Below are 23170 nucleotides of genomic sequence, written 5' to 3' on the forward strand. Positions count from 1 at the left end.
ATGTGGATTCAAATCTCCTCTATGCCCAATTGTGTTATAACCCTTAGCCCAGTGGTTAGTGAGACAGAGAAGGCCCCCTCCTGCCCTCCCCCTCCAAACTCTGAACTTTTTCATAAATCCACTATTCATCTGAGAAATTTCTCCCAGATCTACTCCAGGGCTTCTCTTGAAGAAAGACTGCCAATCAAGATAAATTGTGTGCTGTACATGAATATGGACTAGAAATAAGATCAAGTACTCACTTTAGGCCTAATCTCAATTAGAATTAAAATCCCCAGAAATAAAAGACCTATACAATCAACAAGTCCCCACATATATTAAAAGACACTTCCTAAAATTAAAGTGTAGTAATTGTAGTCTCACCTCCATCCAGCTCCTAAGGCAAGGCTGCTATCCCGATGAATAGTTACACTGGAATCATTTAGTGTCAGTTTTTCTATAGCACTTTTCAGGTTGTTATATTCTGACTGGTCTACTGGGTACATTCCTGTAGAAACACATTATGCTGTTCACATTCAGTCAAACTTGTCATGATAAAGAACCTGATCTAGCCGCACAAGTTAACCCTTTTGAGCCATTTAGCCACATCTTGACAGAGTTTATCTTTCATTTAAATACCTAAATATAAGTAATGTAATTAATAGGTAATACCTTTATTCCATTCTAATTCACCTATCCTACAGAAATATGCATCCCATATGAAAGAGTTAAAAAGAATTGAATGTCCAGAGATGGTCATATTCTTAGAAATTCACCATGATGAGGTGAATACATTTCAACTGCAACTTTAAAGTTTTAGAATTACTTCAGATAGAGCAGTGGTTCTCAAACTTTTGTACTGGTGACCCTTTTCACATAGCAAGTCTCTGAGTGCGAGCCCCCTTATAAATTAAAAACACATTTTAATATATTTAACACCATTATAAATGCTGGAGGCAAAGCGGTGTTTGGGATGGAGGCTGACAGCTCGCAACCCCTCATGTAATAATCTCGCAACTTCCTGAGGGGTCCCGAACGCAGTTTGAGAACCCTTGAGATAGAAATATCATGAAAAATAGTTACAATTCAAACCCGACAAATAAGATTACTCTATGGGAAACTGAATGGCTCTGAAAGGTACACCCACACATTTCTGGCCTATTAGCACATTTGCAGCATTACTGGAGGGCATCTATCAGTTGTAAGGGATTAATACTCAAATGCCTCCCAAGCAATAAAACAACATCTGTAGTTTTAAATAACTCCTGCTGTAACCTGCCCTACACATATAATTTATATCACACAAACAGAATTAACGCCTTTCGATGAAACGCTCCTTCCAAATACATGTGCAGCACAAAAAGCAAGAAAGTAATGTGCCACATCAAATCATTAAAAGTGAAAACATTTAAATAGTGAAACTGTCAGAGTGACAAACAGTTCACATAATTAGTGCTAGTTACAGGATCTGTTGTGCTTCTATGACACAGCCATGTCTTGGCAACAGTGTAGATTGCTCTGCACCAAGAAACTCCCCTCCTAGACACAGGTTACCTCCTGGAGTTCTCTCAATGTAGCGGATATCTTAGCATTGCTATCCTCCTCAATGGTATTGGTGCTGGTACAGATCTGAAGGACAGTGCAGAGGAGTGAAAATAACACGGCCCACCCTCTCTGGTGCACACTGCCAGGCTGAACATGGCAGAAGTACCACTGTACTATTTCTCCATTTACCTGCACATGCAATCTGGGCCATAAGTGTTTACTGTATTTTCCAATAAGAGCTTTATAGGAAGTATTCATAATCAGATTTCATAAAGCACAATCAAGTCTTCTAAAGAATGTTTATGTTAAATGTGCTTGCTAATATTCCTTAATGGGGGAGCTTAGTCTGGCCAGATTTAAAAGCCAGTTACTAACAAACACTGGAGCAGTCAGGGCCAGCTCCAGGCACCAGCATTCCAAGCTGGTGCTTGGGGCAGCAATCTGCAAGTAGCGGCAGTCCCCCTTGTTTTGCCCCCAAGCAGCGCACCGAATTGCTGCTGTGGACGGCGGGGGCTGTCCGTGTGCCCTTAGGGCGGCAGGCGCGTTTCCGCGGTGGTTTCCGCTAAACATAGACTCTGCCGCCAAATTGCTGCTGCCGCGGAAACATGCCTGCCGCCCTAAGGGCACATGGACTGCCCCCGCCATCCACGGCGGCAATTCGGTGCGCTGCTTGGGGCAGCGAAAACTGCAGAGCCGGCCCTGGGAGCAGTGAACAGTATCTAGGAACAGAAAATAATGATGGCTACTGAGGAGAGGAGAGGAAAGAAGATGGTTAGATGCAGAAGCTGGGGGACGTACATCATCCTTGAGGGAGTATCTGGTGGAAGCTACTTATGCGTGCAACGTCACTTGACAGAACTCATGGCAGAGAGGATCCAAGGATTAGAGATGAAGCTGGAGATGATGATGGAATTTAGAAGGAGATTTAAAGGTATAATGCAGAAGAGGACAGAGAAAGTGGTACAGCAACTAAAGATCTGAGGACAACTGCCAAACAAAAGGAGCTAAAGGGAAGACTGCCAGATCCATGTGTGAAAGTAGAATGAATTATATTGTGAAAATAGAAAGGATTAAAGAAATGCTGTCTGTACCTTTAAGCAAAATTGTTGGAATGCTGCAATCCAGGTGTCAGGAATACAGACATTAAAATATACCAATTGCACCTTTTAAGGGCAATTGGTGAAGTATTAGCCTTAGATCGATAAGAGTTAGTAAGGAAATAGGATATGCACGCTGTGCCCCAAGTGAATTTTACTGTTTTGCTTTCTTTGTCCCTTTGTCTAATTCCCGCTCTTTTATCTGTATAAATAAGACTGTTTGGGTCTTGCATGGCCACTCACATTATCTGGGTGATATTGCCGGAGCGCTGCGCTAATAAAACAGAGTGGTCTGACAAATTGTGAGTCCCGATTCTAACTTTGACACATGGAAAGATGTAACTATAAAGACAAAGCAGAGGAAGAGACCACCTAGAGGTGGTGAAATTGAGTCGAGTAACAGTTTTGCTGCACTGGAGAATGACAATTAAAAACAGGCAGAAGACGTGGTGGCAAGAAAGAAAAGAAAGGAAACCAGTTCCTGCAGAAAAGAGGAAGAGATGATGGACCTGAGCCTAAGGAAAATGGAGGATAACATACAAGTATTCATACTAATATCAGGAACAGACAGGTCTATGTGATCAGGGTCCCTATACTCAGAAGAATTGACAGGCCTATAACTAGAACAGATCCAGAGAACAGAAGAGTGTGCTATGTCCCAGAAGCCAGGATACAATATGTGGTTGTGAGCCAAAGAGGATCCTGATAGACGTGGGTAAAAATCCACTAGCTGTACTGCAAGTCAAGATGAAGGACACTGCTAGATTCTCATCGAAATAGATCAAGTATGACTATGCTCAGCTGAGTAAGATGCTAAAAGAAGTTTAACCTCGGGTGATTTTCAGTGGGATACTTCTGGTCCCTAGAGAAGGAGGGAGAAGGCATGACAAGACAATTAAGATCAACAAATAGCTCAAGTATTGGTGCAACAAGGAATGTTTTGGGATGATCTACCATTGGGATGCATTTAGGGAAACAAGACTTCTCAACTAATGGACTCCACTTGAATACCTGGGTTTAAATTAGATGTGGGAAGAAGGCTGGGAGAGACTCGTAAAATCTCCACGTCTGGCATCAATACACAGAAGCAGGAAAATCAGCTAAATGAAGACACGGTAAGGGATAATGGAACGCCATAAGCTAGAAAATTAGGTGAGGTCCAAAGGAAACAACTGAAATGCTTGTTCAAGAATGCAAGGAGTTTGGGGAATAAAATGGAGGAATTGGTACTACTGTTGCAGGAGATCAAACCAGAAATTATAGGGATTACAGACACATGGTGGAATAGCACTCATGACTGGAATATAGGTATAGAAGAGAATGTGCTGTTAGAAAGAGAAAGAAAGAAAGAACAAACCAACTAAAGAATGAATGAAAGAAAGGTAAACATGATGGGAACTGTACACCAATGAAGCTATAAACCGTAAAGAAATACAAGTGATAGTATGGAAAAAACAAAATCTATCTGGTCACAATCAGTTTGAGGAAGGATTGTAAAAGAGGTGTGTTGGTATAGTGTTATGGGTCCTTTATAGCCTCCTCTCCACCAAGGGTCAGACTCGGATATGGATAGCTCTCTCTTTAGTATCAGCGACAGTTTTGGAAATTATATCATAATGGGAGACTAACTTCCCCGATACAGATTGGAGAATAAATACTAGTAATGCTCTTAGGGACCAGTTATTCCTGGATGTGAAAGATTACAGTTTTCTTCATCAAATTGTCACTGGACCAACAAGAGGTGATGCAAATTTAGACTTAGTTTTAGTAAGTAGAAGAGCTGGTTGTAGGAAATAGCTTTGGATCAAGTGATCACAAATTGATATATTAAATAGAAGGATAATCAAAATCAGGTTGTCAACAATTTTTTTTATTGTAAAAGGACAGATTTTAACTAATAACCTTAATTTTCCAAAGAAGCCAACTGGACTGAAGAGCTCAATGACTTTTGGAGGCTTGGAATTTCTTCAAATGAACTATACAAAAACTATCTGAGAAATCTGCATCCCAAGGAAGGGGAAAAAACTTGTAGGAGAAAGGCTCCAGGTCCAGCTAGATGAATAACCACCTCAAAAAGGTTACTAAGAATAAGGGGAGGCCTATAAGGATAGGAAAAGGGATTACCAGCACAGAAAGATACATAATGGAGGTTAGAAAATGCAGGAATAAAGTGAGAATTTCTAAAAGTCAAGCTGAATTAGCTCTTACCAAAAAAATTAAAATAAGAGGGTTTTTAGTTATATAAATAAAAAAAAGAGAAAGGAAGGATGATGTTGGCAGCTATGCAGTATAGATAGGAAGGGGACTGAAGGTAATCTAGGTATGGTCCAAACCCTAAATGAATACTTTGCCTCAGTTTTCAATTATTATGATCATATAGAACATGTGCATGAAGGCACCATGACTGATGAAAATGAATGTCCAGAAATGGAAATTACCACAATTGAGATGGAAGGAAAACTTAAGAGCTTGATGCGTTCAAGTTGGGTGAAAGGGGAGTAGGGAAAAACAGGTAATTTTCCTCCCAGACTACTGAAAGAACTGGCACGTGAGATTGAGAGTCCAGTAGCAAGGATTTAAGGAAATAAATCTATCTACTCAGGGGTGGAACCACATGACTTGAGAACAGCTAATACTATACTTATTTTTAAGAAAGGGGGAAAAAATGTGATCCAGCAATTACAAACCTGCTAGACTGACCTCAATGGTATGCAAGGTTTCAGAACAAATCATGAAGGAAAGAAGAATTAAACTTATACAGGCTAATGGTAAAGGGTTTACCAATGGTAGATCATTGCTGGACTAACCTAATTTCATCTTTTGAGAAAATAACTTTTACTGCATTTTGATTATCTAAAAGATTGAAAATAATTAGACTTCAGTAAAGCATTTGACTACACATAAAATTATTAGTTAAATTAGGCAAGCTAGGGATTGATACAAGCATTGTAAGGTGAATAAGAAATTGGCCAAAGCGGAAATAGCACTGGGTTGTGCTGAAAGGTGAATTATTGGACTGGAGAGACGATACTAGTGGAGTTCCTCAAGGATCAGTCTAGGGACCAATCTTATTCAAAAAAAATTTTAATAACCTTGGCACAAAAAGTAGGTGTGCACTAATAAAATCTGCTGTTGATATAAAGTTTGGAGACATCATCATACAGAGGAGGATCAGATTATTACACAAGATTATCTGAATGACCTTGAAGACTGGAGTGACAGAAATGGGATGAAATTCAATAGTACAAAGTGCAAGGTCATGCATTTGGGGTCTAATAATCAGAATTTATGCTACAACCTGGTGGCTCATCAGTTGGAAATGACAGAGGAGAGACCTGGTGTAGGTTGATCAGAGGATGAGCAAGCAACATGATGCATCTGTGAAAAAGGTAAATGCAATCCTAGGGCATATTAGATGAGACATTTCCAGCAGAGATAGAGAAGTATTAATGCCATTGTAAAAGGCATTGGTCAGACCTTATCTGGAATACTGTGTATAATTCTTGTCACCCATGCTCAAGAAAGATTAATTCAAACTGAAACAGTGTAGACAAGAGCTACTAGGATGAACAGAGAAATGGAAGGCCTATTTTATGAGATGGGACTAAAAGAGCGTGGCTTGTTCAGTCTCGCAGAAAGAAGGCTGAGAGTGTATATGATTGTTCTCTATAAATACATTAAGAGGGTAAGTACCATGGACAAAGAAGAGCTATTTAAGCTACAGGATAACGTTGGCACAAGAACAAATGATATAAAATGGCCATGAACAAATTCAGACTGGAAATTAGAAGGTTTCTAACCATCAGAAGGGTGAGATTTTGGAACAGCCTCCCAGTAGTAGCTATGGGGGCAAACACTTTAGTTCTGAGAAAGCAGGACACATTTATGAGTGCAGTTGTATGACAGGTTTGCCTGTGATGGTGGGGGATAGAGAACAGCAGCCCTGGTGCTCACTTCCAGTTTATGTTCCGAAAGCTCATGCTTCAGGATTCAGCCAGCCACTTGCAGGTCAGGAAGCAACACCTCTCTCCCCCCCCCCCCCACACCCCTCATGTCCATAAATTCTGGGACGATTTTTAATCTTCTTCCCCTGAAGCATCAAGGATGATCACAGCTGGAGACAGGATACTTGGCAGGGTGGGCCAGGGCTCTGAGGTGGCACCAAGAATTATCTCTCTCTGTCTCTCTCAGGTGCTTGGTTGGCTGGTTCCTGCTCATATACTCAGTCTAACTGATCACCAGAAGTGGGGTCAAGAAGGAATCCCCATCCCCAGGTCAGACTGGCAGCACCCTTGGGATTTTTGCCTTCCACAGAAGCATGTGGGTGTGGATCACGTACCAGGATTATTTGGGTATATCTCATTTAATTGTTTCCCTGCCACTGTAGGGGCCTCACGCACTGGTACAACTCGGTTTGTCCTATTCTCTTGCCTCTGGCACTTAATAGTCTAGTTTCCTGTGGGTCTCATTTATTTTGGTCTCATTTCCACTGTTGGATTTAATGTGTGGGTCCTGGGTGGTGGTGGTGGCCTATGATATGCCGGAGATCAAACTAGATCAGCAATTCTCAAACTGTGGGTCAGGACCCCAAATGGGGTCACCAGGACTGGCCTAGACTTGCTGGGGCCCAGAGCTGAAGCCAAAGCTCGAGGGCTTCAGCACTGTGTGGTGTGGCTCAGGCTGCAGGTCCCCTGCCTGGGGCTGAAGCCCTTGAGGTTCAGGCTTTGGCCCCCGTGCCCAAAGCGATGAGGTTCAGGCTTTGGTCCCCCAACCGGAGTAGTGGGGCTTGGGCGGGCTCAGGCTTCAGTCCCCCCTCCTAGGTGTGTGAAGTAATTTTTGTTGTCCGAAGGGGGTTGCGGTGCAATGAAGTTTGAGAACCCCTGGACTAGATGATCGAGTGATCCCTTTTGGCATTAAACTCTATGACTCTATGCATTATTCCATTAAAAAAATGTTAGAAGGACATTAAGGTTTCAAAGTTAAACCCTCAAAAGTTTAGGCCATGGCTACACTGGCGCTTTACAGCGCTGCAACTTTCGCGCTCAGGGGTGTGAAAAAACACCCCCCTGAGCGCTGCAAGATACAGCGCTGTAAAGCCTCAGTGTAATCAGTGCCGCAGTGCTGGGAGCGCGGCTCCCAGCGCTGCAAGCTACACCCGTAAGGGATGTGGTTTACGTGCAGCACTGGGACAGCTCTCTCCCAGCGCTGGCGCTTTGATCACACACACACTTCAAAGCGCTGCCGCGGCAGCAACCAAGCAAAAGCCTAAGGGCCTGTGAGAATAGAAGACACTCAGATTTTTTCCAACTTCAAAGGAAAACAATTGTTACAAAGGTAAGACTGATCTGAAGCTTTTAAAGAAAGGAAGACTTGTATGTGAACTACCTATCCCTGAAATTCTGGGGTTTTTTTTTGTTTTTTATTATTTTTACATTAGATCCACAGTCATTTCATAAAGATATATTTTAGCTTCATATCTTGGCAAACAAGATCTGGACTGCAGAAGCACACTGCAAATTATCCCAAGATAATTATCTTCTTTTATAGCCTCCAACATGATCATGCATCTGAGGAAGTACGTGAACTTTTTCCATTCTCTCAACACAGGTTCAGAAGATAATTAATGTGGCTCTTTTCTTCTGCTGCTTTTCCTTACAATTATTTCCCCATCTTCTGTAGACAGAAATATTGCCTTCTGTGAACCTACTAGAGCAGGCAGTGACAGAAAGTCAACGTCACTACTCACATGCTTGAAGTTAAGCATACACTTAAATGTTTTGCAGGATCATTTTGACAACCAATTTTGGTCACACATTTTTTTTTTTTTTTAAAGGTGTGAAACAAGGGTTGCTAATGATAAAATAAGGCTTTTCCCATGGAAAATGGTTCTCAGACTGCAGAAATTGCTTATCAGGAGGAACAAGTCCAAATTAGTGACACGATTCTTGAAGATGTACAAGTCTATTTTCAGCCATGACAGGCCTATGTGAGCAAAGATGATCCTCCCATAGCGAAAATAAGTGTCAGCCTCTTATTTAAAAGCAATCTGCAAGTTTTCTTAGTCTTGTTTAAGTCAAATACAGGAAAGTTTTACAAGGTTATATAGGCATCACATACCACTCTAGAGTAACTCTGCTAGTGTGCTTTCTTAATGTGGATGCATGTTCTTAAATTTCAGTTGCCTGAGTAGCTCTCCTACTCCTGTATGTAACATAAAACTGCTTCCAGTTTTTGAATCAATATACTCCTCACCTGCAAAGACCATTGGTTTCGCTGATTTAAAGCCAGGCAAAGGCTCCACTGGCTGCTTATGTAAATACAGCGTGTCTCCTATTTGGGCTTCCGTAACCTCTTTCATCCCAGCAATCAGATAGCCCACCTGTCCAGCATATCTAAATAAAATTGGCATTATGTGGAAATATTTATCTTGTTTAACAACATTTCAAGTATCTGCCTCTGCAGTTCGCCCCGTCAGGAATATAAGCACAGGTTCTCCCCCAAAGTGCACGTACTCAACCCAAATTGTTCCATCTCTAAAGAGTCTCTTTACAGATGGATCTAAGACCTAGTTACTATTCGAGGTTAAATGTCTATTTGAGGCTGAGTTTTTGGATTTCCAGCCCTACACTGTTTCAAGGCAGGGGCTGGGAGGTACTTTTCTGACATGTAGGACACAGAAGACAAAGTACTATCCACACACTACAAAGCCAGTTCCAGATACAAGGAAAGGACTGCTTGGGAAAGGAGCAATGTCACCCCTCTGTTTGACCTCATATCCCAGTAACTACTTGGGTTGTGGAAGCAGATGGATCACCATCGTATGCTGCTGGTGGTATGGGAATCCAAGGTAGATGGTTAAATGTAGAGTTGTGCAGTCAGCAAAGCAGGTAGTTCAGCCTTCCCCAGCTTCACTGAAAACCTCTGAGAAGGGCCTTTAATCAGCATTCAGCTGCAAATTTTGTCAGAACTTACCTCCACTCTTTGACTACGGCTACCTGCTTTCCCTCACACTACAGGGGAGATGAACTAGTTTCCAACAGCAGTTGCACCTGGACACTTACACTAAAGGCCTTCCCTGTTTGGGTAGATAAACAGCTTCCTGCCTCACTTGCTTTGACCATAGACCACTCTCCATGCTGTTCTGCATTGCACTTATGCACAGAACTTCAATAGGTGTCCCAGCACCAACTATAAGATGATGCCCCCACCTTCCACTCTTACCCAAGATAGCCTCCATGGGTGAACTGGAGGCTCAGACTACATGTTCAGTATGCTATTCAAACACTGCTCTGATGGCTTTTGTGCCCAAGATATCAGATCAATGCCCCCAGGAAAATAAAATAAAATTTAAAAAACCCTGAAAAACCCAGTGTACAATTTACTTGTGCTCCATAACAAGTGTGAGCACCAAAGTTATGAGTGCTTTCACAATAATTAAAATACCATCAGCACTCAGGCTGCCCATTTAGCTCTAGACACCCTTTAAAAAGAAATCATGTTTCCCTATCTTAAATAAATAAAACCTCTACCTATTTTTACACCTAAAATGCCCATTCCTCTAACTCTCTCTTCCCCTAGTATATAGTTTCTAACACCAAGCAGATGCCCATGATTGTTAAAGAAGCTAGCAGGAGGCTCCCAAGCCAAATGGCCTTTATTCTCTTCTCATTATTTTATCTCAAGGGTTGTCATTCACACACAGGAGTAGTTATGCATTCTGAAAACCTTTTAAAACTATATTTATGATTTTAAAATACTAATCAGACTTCAGGATTTTTAGAGGGTGGCTCATTTCATTTTGTTCTTCCAGTTTTATTACATTAATGTGATATCACATTGCCAAACCTCTTGGTTTGATGGCAATGCATTGTGTTGTCAAACGAGAGGCACACTGTGTCCTTGAAAGTAAAGTTTTTATCATCTATTACACACTCAACACATGTGTGAACAGATTGATCATTAAAGGTGCAGGATTGATAACTCAGGAGGCTGAGGGTGTTTTTCCAAAAGTGCCAAAGTGACTTCTGATCACAAATCCCATTGAAAGTCAACAATGTTTTTCACTCCTAAAAAGAACAGGAGTACTTGTGGCACCTTAGAGACTAACAAATTTATTTCGGCATAAGCTTTTGTGAGCTACAGCTGGAGCCCACGAAAGCTTATGCCGAAATAAATTTGTTACTCTCTAAGGTGCCGCAAGTACTCCTGTTCTTTTCAAGGATACAGACTAACATGGCTGCTACTCTGAAACCTTTCACTCCTAAGTCACTTAAGCATTTTTAAATTATCTTTTTAGTTGAAGAACCGATATACAATGAGCAGCAGCTATGCAGTAAGCGCCTAACCTAAACTTGTGCCTAAGTCATATTGGTAAGGAGACCAACTCTATAGATGAAAAGGTAGTTCTGTCACCAAACCCATTCAGTCCTTGATTTCTCTCTGCTCACGCTGCAAAGAAGGGTCCCAAAAGTGAAGTTGGTGGTCTGCATTGGATGTGTTGTGGACACTTACTTACTAGAACTGACTGAGAATAGCAACTCAAGCCATGAAGCTCCTAGACAAAGAATTTCAGAGTGGAATTTTCAAAATGCTCAGCATTGGCCTAAATTTAAATGGAACAGTGAGAAACAATGCTGAGTGCTTTCAAAAATGTACCCCAACCCCGTCTCAACCATCCAAGGCTAAAATTGAACAGATGATCTAGAGATTCAAGATATTATATCTGATTATTCTAATACTTATTTATTATGGTTTTTCCCCCAAAGAACTTCTTACTTACAATTTATGAGTTGGCTGTTCATTTGGCGTCAGAATTCCTACTTCGTTAACTTCATAGGTCTTCCTTGTGTAAGCAGACACAATCTTATGTCCTTTCTGAACCTCTCCACCAAAGAGCGCAATGTTTGCTATGACACCCCTGTACTGGTCGAAGGTGGAGTCAAACACCAAGGCTTTCAATGGGTCACTAATGTTAACACTGGGTCTATTAAGAAAAATGTAAAAAATACATTTAATATATATTAAATGAGAAGAGAAACTGTACGCTATTTTTCATTGAAAGTCAAATTTAAATTCATCTGTTTCAAAACGTTCAAACAAAATGTTCATACAAAAATAGATGCTAGCCTAAGTGCAGAAAACAAAAATCTTGAAGCTGTGTGAAATAGAATTGCTATTCAGGGCATACAGAATATTATGAGAAGATTTTTAAGCCGTTCCACACTTCCGTTTCTGATCATAAACCTATGCCAGAAGACTGATCTCCTAATAATATTAATGTTCCAAATTAACCGTATATTTTGTTCTTGTCGTTGAGCTTTATTTCATGATGGCAGAAATTAATTTTAAACCATTAAAGTGTTTTTTCCCCACTAAAGTTCTCTCATCATCAAGAATATCATACTGATACAGTTCTTCTATCTCCCACTGACTTCATTATCATTTAGGTTCTGTTTGGCATTTATCACTGTAGGTATTACCTAATAAGAAACAAATAGAATTAAAAGCAAAATGCTGATTTAAAGTTGAACTGGGATTTAGCAGCCATTCTTGTCATGCTGACAATGGTCAAAATTCCCAAATAAAAGTCTTGATTAAACTGCAGTTCAGGCTGTAAAAGTTGAAAATGTGTATTGGTAACTCGGGGCCCTGGAACAATTTTAACTAAATGTAATGCTCAGATGAGAGAGTGAAAATCTAAAACATTTGATTAAATTAAGTATTTCAGATATTTGTGCTTCCCTGGATTGATCTCCAGTTACTTACAAAATATCATCTGGGGAAAGTACATCATTTCTAAAAAGGCAATTTAAATAACCAATCACAAAAATTGCCTTGCTTTCTCTCTGCTCCCCTGTTTGTAGGCTTACACCAGTAGTGTTCGAATGTATGGATTTTCTCTCTCTCTCCACTTCATATAATATCACCTATGTTAATGGTTTTTGTGTTATATTCATCTTTAGTAATTCCCATATAATGGGAGGGGAGGAATACATACATGGTTGAAAGGATTTACCAAGCAATGAAAAATCTCTTTTCTCCAAATTTCATTTGTCAAAATGAAATGAAATCTTGTCCTAGTCACCTCAAAAATAGGAATCCTGCCCTCCCAATCCAGTAACAGGAAATCACAAGTGAGAAATTTCATGCAGAATGGATTTGGTATAAAGAATTTAAAAGGGCAGCTCAAAAATCTAGCTAGTTACCATCATAAATAAGCAAAAACTCTACCACTGGCTCCATAAAACTCATAAAACAGTAAGACTTACGGTGGAACCTTTTCAATAACTTCCTGAAGCACCTTTTCCACATTCGTTCCTAGTTTAGCAGAAATCTAGAACAAGTTCAGAAAAAAGTTTTATTGGGAATAAGTCTGCTGATATACATTAGCTATTACACTGAAAATGAAAGCCATCTTAATTTTCACATGTTAAAAGTATGATGCTTAGCTACAGACTCAACAGGCAAGCTTTTGGGCATATTAACTCAAGCCTTTGTTAAACTATTAAAGAAACCTGATGTGTCACAAACATTCCATAGTAGAGAAACAGACACATCTCATGCAGAGGCAAAGACATCAGGGAAACAGAACATGACAGAATCTGGCATATACACAGTACAGGAAATAATTTCAAAATTTTCGGTGACGCCTCTATCCATTAGTCCGAAAAAATCTGATACTTTATTTGAAAGTGTCTTCATTACTCTTCTGTTTTCCAGATGGACGTTAATCTCAAAAAGGACCTTTTCCTTCTTCTTAACAGAGTAAGAAGAAATATACACTGCATGTCAATAAATAAATAAATAAATAAAACAAAACAAACTTCAGGAATTGATTTACTTTTTTAAGATATCAGAGGGGTAGCCGTGTTAGTCTGTTACTTTTTTGAAGAGTGCAGATTTTTCATTTGAGCTCCAAACAGGATTTTAAAAAGTCTAATAATCAATCAGTTGTTAAACATCCAGATTTTTAAATTTTTTTAAAAGATCTTACCCTAATACATTCATCCTTAGAGATATCAAATAGCTTTTCAATTTGTTTCTCAACCCTTTCAGGGTCTGCATTCTTCAAGTCAATCTACAAAACAATATTCTTGTTACACATTTGAAACACAAGTCTCTCTCACACACACACACAATTCTTGCATGTCAGAATTCTAGATCACCAAAATTAAAAAAAAAAAAAATGGGATCATGAATACAGCAAGTAAATAAACAGCTGTCTTTATCAGAAGGATCCTATTAAAGCATTCCCTAAAATGAGTCTTAAAACAGTCCTCCCATGAGGGGGAGGGACTGACCTAGGCAAGCAGGCTTTAAAAGCCAGAGGCAGAGCGACCAGGGGAGCTGCAGACAGGGGAGTTTGACAGAGGGAGGCTTACAATGGTTAGGAAGACTCGCAACACCTGTGCCAGCACTGCTTCTGTCTCTTCCACGTGCACCTGTAGCCAGACAGAGCACCTGAGCATGGATGCTTCTACCCAGATCCTGGTGTGGTTTTGCAGATACTGTAACTTGCAATTTCCACTTACTGATATGCAGGCTGGGGGGTGGCATCCAATGTGAAAGGTGCCTACTGGTGGAATCTCTCAGACAGCAGGTCGGAGAGCTACAGGAGGAGGTGGCTAGATTGAGGAGCATGCGAACCCACGAGCGATTCCTGGACAGTGTCCATGTGGAGACAACTGAGGTAGCTGTCCCAGTACACAGGACTGCTGACACCACTGGTGGAAGAGGAGATGGCTCAGGGTGGACACTGGCAGCTGGTTACTTCTGGCAGCGGGCAGTGCTCCACCCTGCTCCGAACCCTCCCGCTGTGGTAATAAGAAGAGCATAACGGTTACCTAATACAGGAGAGAAGGAATCACCCCCTACAGTAAAGGAGGAGAAGCCTCGTACCCCTAAGGCTGGGAGGTCTGCTGCCACCACTGAAAATAGGAAACGTAGGGTAGTGGTGGTCGGAGACTCTCTGCTGAGGGGGACGGAGGCGCCCATCTGTCACCCTGACATTTCATCTCGGGAGGTATGCAGCCTGCCGGGGGCCCGTATCCGAGATGTTACAGAGGCATTGTCGAGAATTATCCAGCCCTCTGACTACTACCCCATGCTACTCATCCACGTGGGCACAAATGATACTGCGAGGTGTGACACTGAGCACATCAAGAGTGACTACAGGGCTCTGGGAGTACGGGTGAAGGAGTTTGCTGCGCAGGTGGTATTCTCTTCGATTCTTCCTGTCAAAGGAAGGGGCCCGGGCAGAGACAGATGCATCATGGAGGTGAATGCCTGGTTGCGAAGATGGTGTCGCCAAGAGGGCTTTGGCTTCCTCGGCGACGGGACGCTATTCGAGGAAGGACTGCTAGGCAGAGATGGCGTTCACCTTTTGAGGCGGGGAAAGACCCTATTTGCATACAGACTGGCTAATCTAGTGAGGAGGGCTTTAAACTAGGTTCAACGGGGACAGGTGAGCAAAGCCCACAGGCAAGTGGGGAACATGGAGACCTGGGAGATGGGTTGGAAACAAGAGGGAGCGTGGGCTATAATGGCAGAGAGAAAGGAGGGTCAGGGCAAAACTAGGAGGCAAGATCAAACCAGTATCTTAGATGCCTATATACAAATGCGAGAAGTATGGGTAATAAGCAGGAAGAAAAGACGGTTACTCACCTTTGTAACTGTTGTTCTTCGAGATGTGTTGCTCATATCCATTCCAGTTAGGTGTGTGCACGCCACGTGCACGTTCGGAGGATTTTTACCCTAGCAACACTCGGTGGGCCCTGGAGTGGCGCCGCTATGGTGCCGGATATATACCCCTGCCGGCCCCTCCGCTCCTCAGTTCCTTCTTGCCGGCTACTCTGACAGTGGGGAAGGAGGGCGGGTGTGGAATGGATATGAGCAACACATCTCGAAGAACAACAGTTACAAAGGTGAGTAACCGTCTTTTCTTCTTCGAGTGCTTGCTCATATCCATTCCAGTTACGTGATTCCCAAGCCTTACCTAGGTGGGGGGGTCGGAGCGAGATGTTGCGGAATATAAGATCGCTGAGCCAAAGGCGACATCGTCTCTAGACTGCTCGACCAGTGCATAGTGGAATGCAAAAGTATGGATGGAAGACCAGGTAGCAGCGCGACATATTTCCTGGATGGGAACATGGGCCAGGAAAGCGGCAGACGAGGCATGAGCCTGAGTAGAGTGGGCAGTGAGATGGCCAATCGGGACGCGGGCCAAGTCGTAGCACGTCCGGATACAGGATGTCACTCATGATGATAGCCTCTGGGAGGAGATAGGCATGCCTTTCATACGCTCTGTGACCGCTATAAATAGGTGAGGCGAACGTCTAAACGGTTTGGTTCTCTGAATGTAAAAGGCAAGAGCCCGGCAGACATCCAGGGTATGCAGCTGTTGTTCCCGGCGTGATGCGTGCGGCTTCGGGAAGAAGACCGGTAGAAAAATGTCTTGATTGATGTGGAAGGCAGAGACCACCTTGGGGAGGAAAGCCGGGTGCGGTCGCAGCTGTACCTTGTCCTTGTGGAAGATCGTGACGGGTGGTCCACCATCAAAGCACGAAGCTTCGATACTCGTCTGGCCGAGGTGATAGCAACGAGGAAGGCCGTCTTCCAGGACAGGTACAGCAGCGAACAGGTGGCTAACGGCTCAAAGGGAGGGGCCGTGAGCCTAGCTAGAACAAGGTTGAGATCCCACGTAGGGGAAGGGCGCTTAACCGGAGGGCAGAGCCGCTCCAAGCCCTTAAGGAACCTGGAAACTACCGGGTGAGAGAAGATCGAACTGCCGGATTCCCCAGGATGGAAGGTGGAAATCGCGGCCAGATGTACCCTTATCGAAGAGAACGCCAGGCCCTGCTCCTTGAGGTACCATAAGTAGTCTAAGATAATGGGGACCGATACACCTGTGGGAGCAAGGTTACGCTGGGCGCACCAATGGGAGAAGCGCTTCCATTTGGCAAGATATGTCGCATGCGTGGAAGGCTTCCTGCTTCCTAGGAGGACCTGTTGCACCGGGGTGGAACAGTGCAATTTGGATTGGTGTAGCCAGACAGCAGCCAAGCTGTCAGGTGGAGGGACTGCCGGTCTGGGAGGTGAAGTCTGCCGGAGTCCTGCGTTATCAGGTCCGGGTAGAGTGGCAGAGGTATCGGGTTCGCCAGAGATAGGTCGAGCAGCATGGTGTACCAGTGCTGCCTCGGCCACGCCGGAGCGATCAGGATTAGCCTGTCCCTGTCCCTGCGGAGCTTGAGCAGGACTCTGTGAACAAGGGGAAAGGGCGGAAAGGCATAAAGTAGACGACCTTCCCAGGGAATTAGGAAGGCGTCCGAGAGGGAGCCTGGGGAGCGACCCTGCAGGGAGCAGAACACCTGGCATTTCCTGTTCTCCCTGGAGGCAAAAAGGTCTATCTGGGCAAAGCCCCACTTCCGGAATACTGAAAGGAGGACGTCCGGACGGATGGACCATTCGTAGGACAGGAAGGATCTGCTCAGGTGATCCGCGAGAGAGTTCTGGACTCCTGGGAGAAAGGAGGCTACCAGTTCTATCAAGTGGGCTATACAGAAGTCCCACAGTCGCATCGCCTCTAGACAAAGGGGGGGAAGATCGTGTCCCTCCTTGCTTGTTTATGTAATACATGGCCGTTGTGTTGTCTGCGAAGACTGCAACACAATGGCCCTGTAGGTATTGCTGGAAGGTCTAGTATGCCAGTCGGACCGCTCTCAGCTCTCAGACATTGATGTGAAGCCCCAGCTCCGGAGAGGATCAAAGGCCCTGGGTACGAAGGTGCCCTAAGCGTGCACCCCAGCCGAGAGAGGAAGCGTCTGTTGTCAGAGACACCGAGGGCTGTGCCGGGTGGAATGGACGACCGGCACACACCAGGGAAGGCGTCAGCCACTAGTTGAGGGAGCCCAGAACACTTGGTGGAACCGTAATTATCATGTCTAGGGCATCTCTGTGAGGACGATAGGCTGAGGCGAGCCAAGTCTGAAGAGGATGCATGCGCAGTCTTCCGTGCTTCGTAACGAAAGTGCACGCAGCCATGTGCCCGAGGAGGACGAGACAGCTGCGAACAGAGGTTGTTGGGAAGCTTTGTATCCTCTGTATGAGGGAGACTATAGCCTGAAACCGCTGTGGGGGTAAGCTGGCTGTTGCAAGATTGGAGTCCAGCAAGGCCCCTATGAATTCTATCCTCTGCGTGGGAAGCAGAATGGATTTGTCCAGGTTGATAATCAGGCCTAAATGGGTGAATAGGTCCTTGATGACGTTCACATGGGCGGTGACCTGAGCCTCGGAGGTCCCTCAAATGAGCCAGTCGTCGAGGTATGGGAAGACATGTACTCGACGACGGCGGCGGAAGGCGGCGACTACCACCATACATTTCGTGAACACTCAAGGGGCCGAGGAGAGGCCAAAGGGAAGGACCGCAAATTGATAATGTTGACGATTCACCACAAAGCATAGGAACTTTCTGTGCGGAGGATAAATCACGATGTGGAAATATGCGTCCCTCATGCCGCGAGCAGCGTACCAATCTCCGGGATCCAGGGAAGGGATGATGGTTCCCAGGGACACCATGTGGAACTTGAACTTTCTCATGAATTTGTTCAGTCCTCGCAGGTCCAGGATAGGCCAGAGGCCTCCTTTCGACTTGGGAATTAGGAAATATCCCCTTAGGTTAGGAATAGAACCCATTGCCCCTTAACTCCTCTGGAACCTCCTCTATAGCTCCCATTGCAAGGAGCCTCAACACCTCCTGCAGAAGGAGTTGCTCGTGAGAGGGGTCCCTGAAGAGGGACGAGGAGGGAGGATGGGAAGGAGGGGTTGAAATAAACTGAAGACGGTAGCCATACTCCACCGTGCGGAGGACCCAACGGTCCGAAGTCAGCTGGGACCGTGCAGGGAGGAATACGGCAAGGCGGTTGGCAAACTGAAAAGGATCCTGGGAGGTAATTGGTACGGCGCTCTCGGGCGCACCCTCAAAAGTTTGGCTTCGGTCCCGCCGGTGGCTTGGTAGGACCAGAGTTGTTACCCCCCTGAGGTCCAGACTCTCGTCTGCGAGAGGTACAACCTCGCCTTCTGATGAAGTCCTGCCTTGGTCGAGGTGGAGGGTAGGGGCGCTGAGATTGCGACTGGAAAGATCGTCTCTGAGTCTGTGGCGTATGCATTCCCAGCGAACGCATAATTACGCGATTGTCCTTCAGACTCTGGAGGCGAGGGTCCGTCTTCTGGGAGAAGAGGCCTTGGCCATCAAAGGGTAGGTCCTGTATGGTATACTGGAGTTCAGGTGATAGGCCTGACGCCTGCAGCCACGATATACGCCGCATGGCAATCCCTGAGGCGACGGTTCTAGCTGCCGAATCGGCGGCATCCAGCGAGGCCTGGAGGGAGGTCCGCGCAACTTTCTTCCCTTCCTCCAGGAGAGCTGTGAATTCCTGGCGGGAGTCCTACGGGACGAGCTCTACAAACTTCCCTACTGCCTCTCAGGTGTTATAGTTGTACTGACTCAGGAGGGCTTGCTGGTTCGCCACCCTGAGTTGGAGGCCTCCCGCAGAACAGATCTTCCTACCCAGCAAATCCATGCGCCTGGCCTCCCTTGATTTAGGCGCAGGGGCTTGCTGGCCATGGCGCTCCCGTTCATTGATGGACTGAACCACCAATGAACAAGGAGGAAGGTGTATATACAGGTACTCATACCCCTTGGATGGTACCATATATTTGCGTTCAACCCCCTTGGCTGTGGGTGGTACGGATGCCGGGGATTGCCAGATGGTATCCGCTCGCGCCTGTATTGAGCGGATGAAGGGGAGGGCTACCCTGGTTGGAGCCTCCGCTGACAGTATGCTTACAACCGGGTCGTCCACCTCAGGAACTTCCTCAACGGGTAAGTTAATGTTGAGGGCGACGCGACGCAAGAGGTCCTGGTGCGACCTAAGGTCAATGGGGGGCGGTCCAGATGTAGCCGTCCCCGCCACCGCTTCATCCGGTGAAGAAGAGGATGAAACCCCGGGGACCAGCAGGTCTTGGAGCGACTCCTGGTCTTGGGGGATGTCCTGCGGATCTTGTGGATCTGGTACGTGGGTTGTAGATTCCTCCGTACCCGCCGGGGGAGGTCTGCTCACAGTGGATTCTGGTGCCCGATGTTCAGAAGGGGCGGAGCGCGGTGGAATATGCGGATCACCTTGGTTCTGATGGTAGGTCCAAAGTGTCCAAAAATGCCACTGATGAGGACACTGGTGGTTATCTGAATCCCCATGATGCAGATTCTGCATGAGAGGAGATTGACGGATGGCGGGATGGCCACGGTGGGACGGAGACCATCTGATGTGGGTTTCTGCATCCATTCGGACCGCCTCTACGCAGTGCCGGAGAATGGTACCGAGAGTCGTGACGGTGCCGGGAGTGGGACTGGGACCTGCGACCAGCGTGGTGCCGGGAAGTTGACCGGCGTCTAATCCCCGTGCCAAGATCGGCTGCGAGAAACCCGGTGCCGCGAGTGGTGTCGAGATCTGGAGAGGTGCTGGTAGTATCTGGACGGCGACCAGGACCTCGAGTGGTACCGCGAGTACGACCGGTACCTCGACGAAGAACGGTACCGGGATTGCGAGCAGCCGTGGGACCGGGATCGATGGCGGGACCGGGAGTGCCTGCGGGACCTGGACCGGGACCAGCGAAGCTCCGTGGTACCGGGCAAAGAAGGTCTCACAAGGGCCGGCTTGCCCATAGACTGAGGGACCCGCACCGGCGGTGTCAGGGGTCGAGGCAGCTAAGGCTCCGTCAGGGCGATCAAGTCTTGTGCCGTGGAGAACATCTCCGGAGTGGATGGCACAGTAAGCTCAACTATGGCGCGTGCCGGGGAGCTGGTAAGCAACGGACTCAACGGTTCCTGCGAGGCCGGAATCAACAGTGCGGAGGACGTCGGTGCTGCGGCAGTTGACGGTGCCGGGCGATCTGACTTGTCTAAGCGCTCGGACTGCAGTGTGGATATAGCCGCCACAGGAGGCTTGTGCTTCTTGCTCCTTGGTGAGAGCGAACGGTGCCGGGTGGGAGCTTGGGCCGATGAAGGCTGATGTCGAGGAGCCTTCACCGTTGGCGTGCGCTCCGGTGCCGAGGAGATACTTGTTCCCGGTGCCACTGACGGTGCCGAGGACTGGGGAGTCAACGCTGCCTCCATCAGCAGTTGCTTTAGGCGAATGTCCCGCTCTTTTTTAGTCCGGGGCTTGAACGCCTTACAGATGCGGCACTTGTCCGTAAGATGAGACTCACCCAAGCACCTAAGACAGGAGTTGTGCGGGTCTCCTGTGGGCATCGGCCTATGGCAGGCCGAGCACGGTTTGAAGCCCGGTGAGCCAGGCATGAGCCCCGGTACAGGGGAAGGGGAAGGGGTTAATCCCCGATCCCTCCAAACTATTTACAATAACTATTACAGAACTAATAACTAACACTAACTATACTTGAAGCAATCGAACTATATACACAATTAGAAAAGAAACGAGCGAATCGCTAAGGAGGTGGACGTCAGGCAAACTGCACTCCACTGTTCCAACAACCGACACGGGCGGTAAGAAGGAACTGAGGAGCGGAGGGGCCGGCAGGGGTATATATCCGGCACCATAGCGGCGCCACTCCAGGGGGCGCCCTGCCGGCCCACGGAGTGTTGCTAGGGTAAAAATCTCCGATGACCGTGCACACGGTGCGTGCACACCTAACTGGAATGGATATGAGCAAGCACTCGAAGAGGAACTGGAAATTCTAATAAATAAATACAACTATGACATTGTTGGCATCACTGAAACTTGGTGGGATAATACACGATTGGAATGTTGGTGTAGATGGGTACAGCTTGCTCAAGAAGGATAGACAGGGGAAAAAGGGAGGAGGTGTTGCCTTATATATTAAAAATGTACACACTTGGACTGAGGTGGAGATGGACATAGGAGACGAAAGTGTTGAGAGTCTCTAGGTTAGGCTAAAAGGGGTAAAAAACAAGGGTGATGTCGTGCTAGGAGTCTACTACAGGCCACCGAACCAGGTGGAAGAGGTGGATGAGGCTTTTTTTAAACAACTAACACAATCATCCAAAGCCCAAGACTTGGTGGTGATGAGGGACTTCAACTATCCAGATATATGTTGGGAAAATAACACCGCAGGGCACAGACTATCCAATAAGTTTTTGGACTGCACTGCGGACAACTTTTTATTTCAGAAGGTTGAAAAAGCTATTGGGGGGAAGCTGTTCTAGACTTGATTTTAACAAATAGGAAGGAACTCGTTGAGAATTTGAAAGTAGAAGGCAGCTTGGGTGAAAGTGATCATGAAATCATAGAGTTTGCAATTCTAAGGAAGGGTAGAAGGGAGTACAGAAAAATAGAGACAATGGATTTCAGGAAGGCGAATTTTGGTAAGCTCAGAGAGCTGATAGGTAAGGTCCCATGGGAATCAAGACAGAGGGGAAAAACAACTGAGGAGAGTTGGCAGTTTGTCAAAGGGACACTATTAAGGGCCCAAAAGCAAGCTATTCCGCTGGGTAGGAAAGATAGAAAATGTGGCAAAAGACCACCTTGGCTTAACCACGAGATCTTGCATGACCTACAAAATAAAAAGGAGTCATATAAAATATGGGAACTAGGTCAGATTACACAGGATGAATATAGGCGAACAACACAGGAATGCAGGGGCAAGATTAGAAAGGCAAAAGGCACAAAATGAGCTCAAACTAGCTATGGGAATAAAGGGAAACAGGAAGACTTTTTTTCTCAATACATTAGAAGCAAGAGGAAGACTAAGGACAGGGTAGGCCCATTGCTCAGTGAGGAGGAGGAGAAACAGTAACAGGAAACTTGGAAATGGCAGAGATACTTAATGACTTCTTTGTTTCGGTCTTCACTGAGAAGTCTGAAGGAATGCCTAACATAGTGAATGCTTATGGGAAGGGGGTAGGTTTAGAAGATAAAATAAAAAAAAGAGCAAGTTAAAAATCACTTAGAAAAGTTAGATGCCTGCAAGTCACCAGAGCCTGATGAAATGCATCCTAAAATATGCAAGGAGCTAATAGAGGAGGTATCTGAGCTTCTAGCTATTATCTTTGGAAAATCATGGGAGATGGGAGAGATTCCAGAAGACTGGAAAAGGGCAAATATAGTGCCCATCTATAAAAAGGGAAATAAAAACAAGCCAGGAAACTACAGACCAGTTAGTTTAACTTCTGTGGCAGAGAAGATAATGGAGCAAGTAATTAAAGAAATCATCTGCAAACACTTGTAAGGTGATAAGGTGATAGGGAATAGCCAGCATGGATTTGCAAAGAACAAATTGTGTCAAACCAATCTGATAGCTTTCTTTGATAGGATAACGAGTCTTGTGGATAAGGGAGAAGCGGCGGATGTGGTATACCTAGACTTTAGTAAGGCATTTGATACAGTCTCGCATGATATTCTTATCGATAAACTAGGCAAATACAATTTAGATGGGGCTACCATAAGGTGGGTGCATAACTGGCTGGATAACCGTACTCAGAGAGTAGTTATTAATGGTTCCCAATCCTGCTGGAAAGG

General features: G+C 45.3%; 1 protein-coding gene across 5 annotated transcripts in view; it reads right to left on the bottom strand.

Moving 5' to 3' along the window:
• GUF1 (GTP binding elongation factor GUF1) overlaps nucleotides 1–23170 on the bottom strand; it is a 54727-nt gene that overhangs the window by 18009 nt on the left and 13548 nt on the right. For all 5 annotated transcript variants that reach the window (XM_050947640.1, XM_050947642.1, XM_050947641.1 and 2 more), the window contains 5 exons: nucleotides 13615–13698; nucleotides 12890–12954; nucleotides 11401–11604; nucleotides 8874–9013; nucleotides 364–487 (listed from right to left, as the gene is read on the bottom strand). In XM_050947640.1, the coding sequence (XP_050803597.1) occupies nucleotides 364–487; nucleotides 8874–9013; nucleotides 11401–11604; nucleotides 12890–12954; nucleotides 13615–13698 (617 nt within the window). The remainder of the gene's footprint in view (nucleotides 1–363; nucleotides 488–8873; nucleotides 9014–11400; nucleotides 11605–12889; nucleotides 12955–13614; nucleotides 13699–23170) is intronic.

The sequence above is a fragment of the Gopherus flavomarginatus genome, chromosome 3, assembly GCF_025201925.1.
Source record: "Gopherus flavomarginatus isolate rGopFla2 chromosome 3, rGopFla2.mat.asm, whole genome shotgun sequence".
NCBI classification, from domain to species: Eukaryota; Metazoa; Chordata; order Testudines; family Testudinidae; genus Gopherus; species Gopherus flavomarginatus.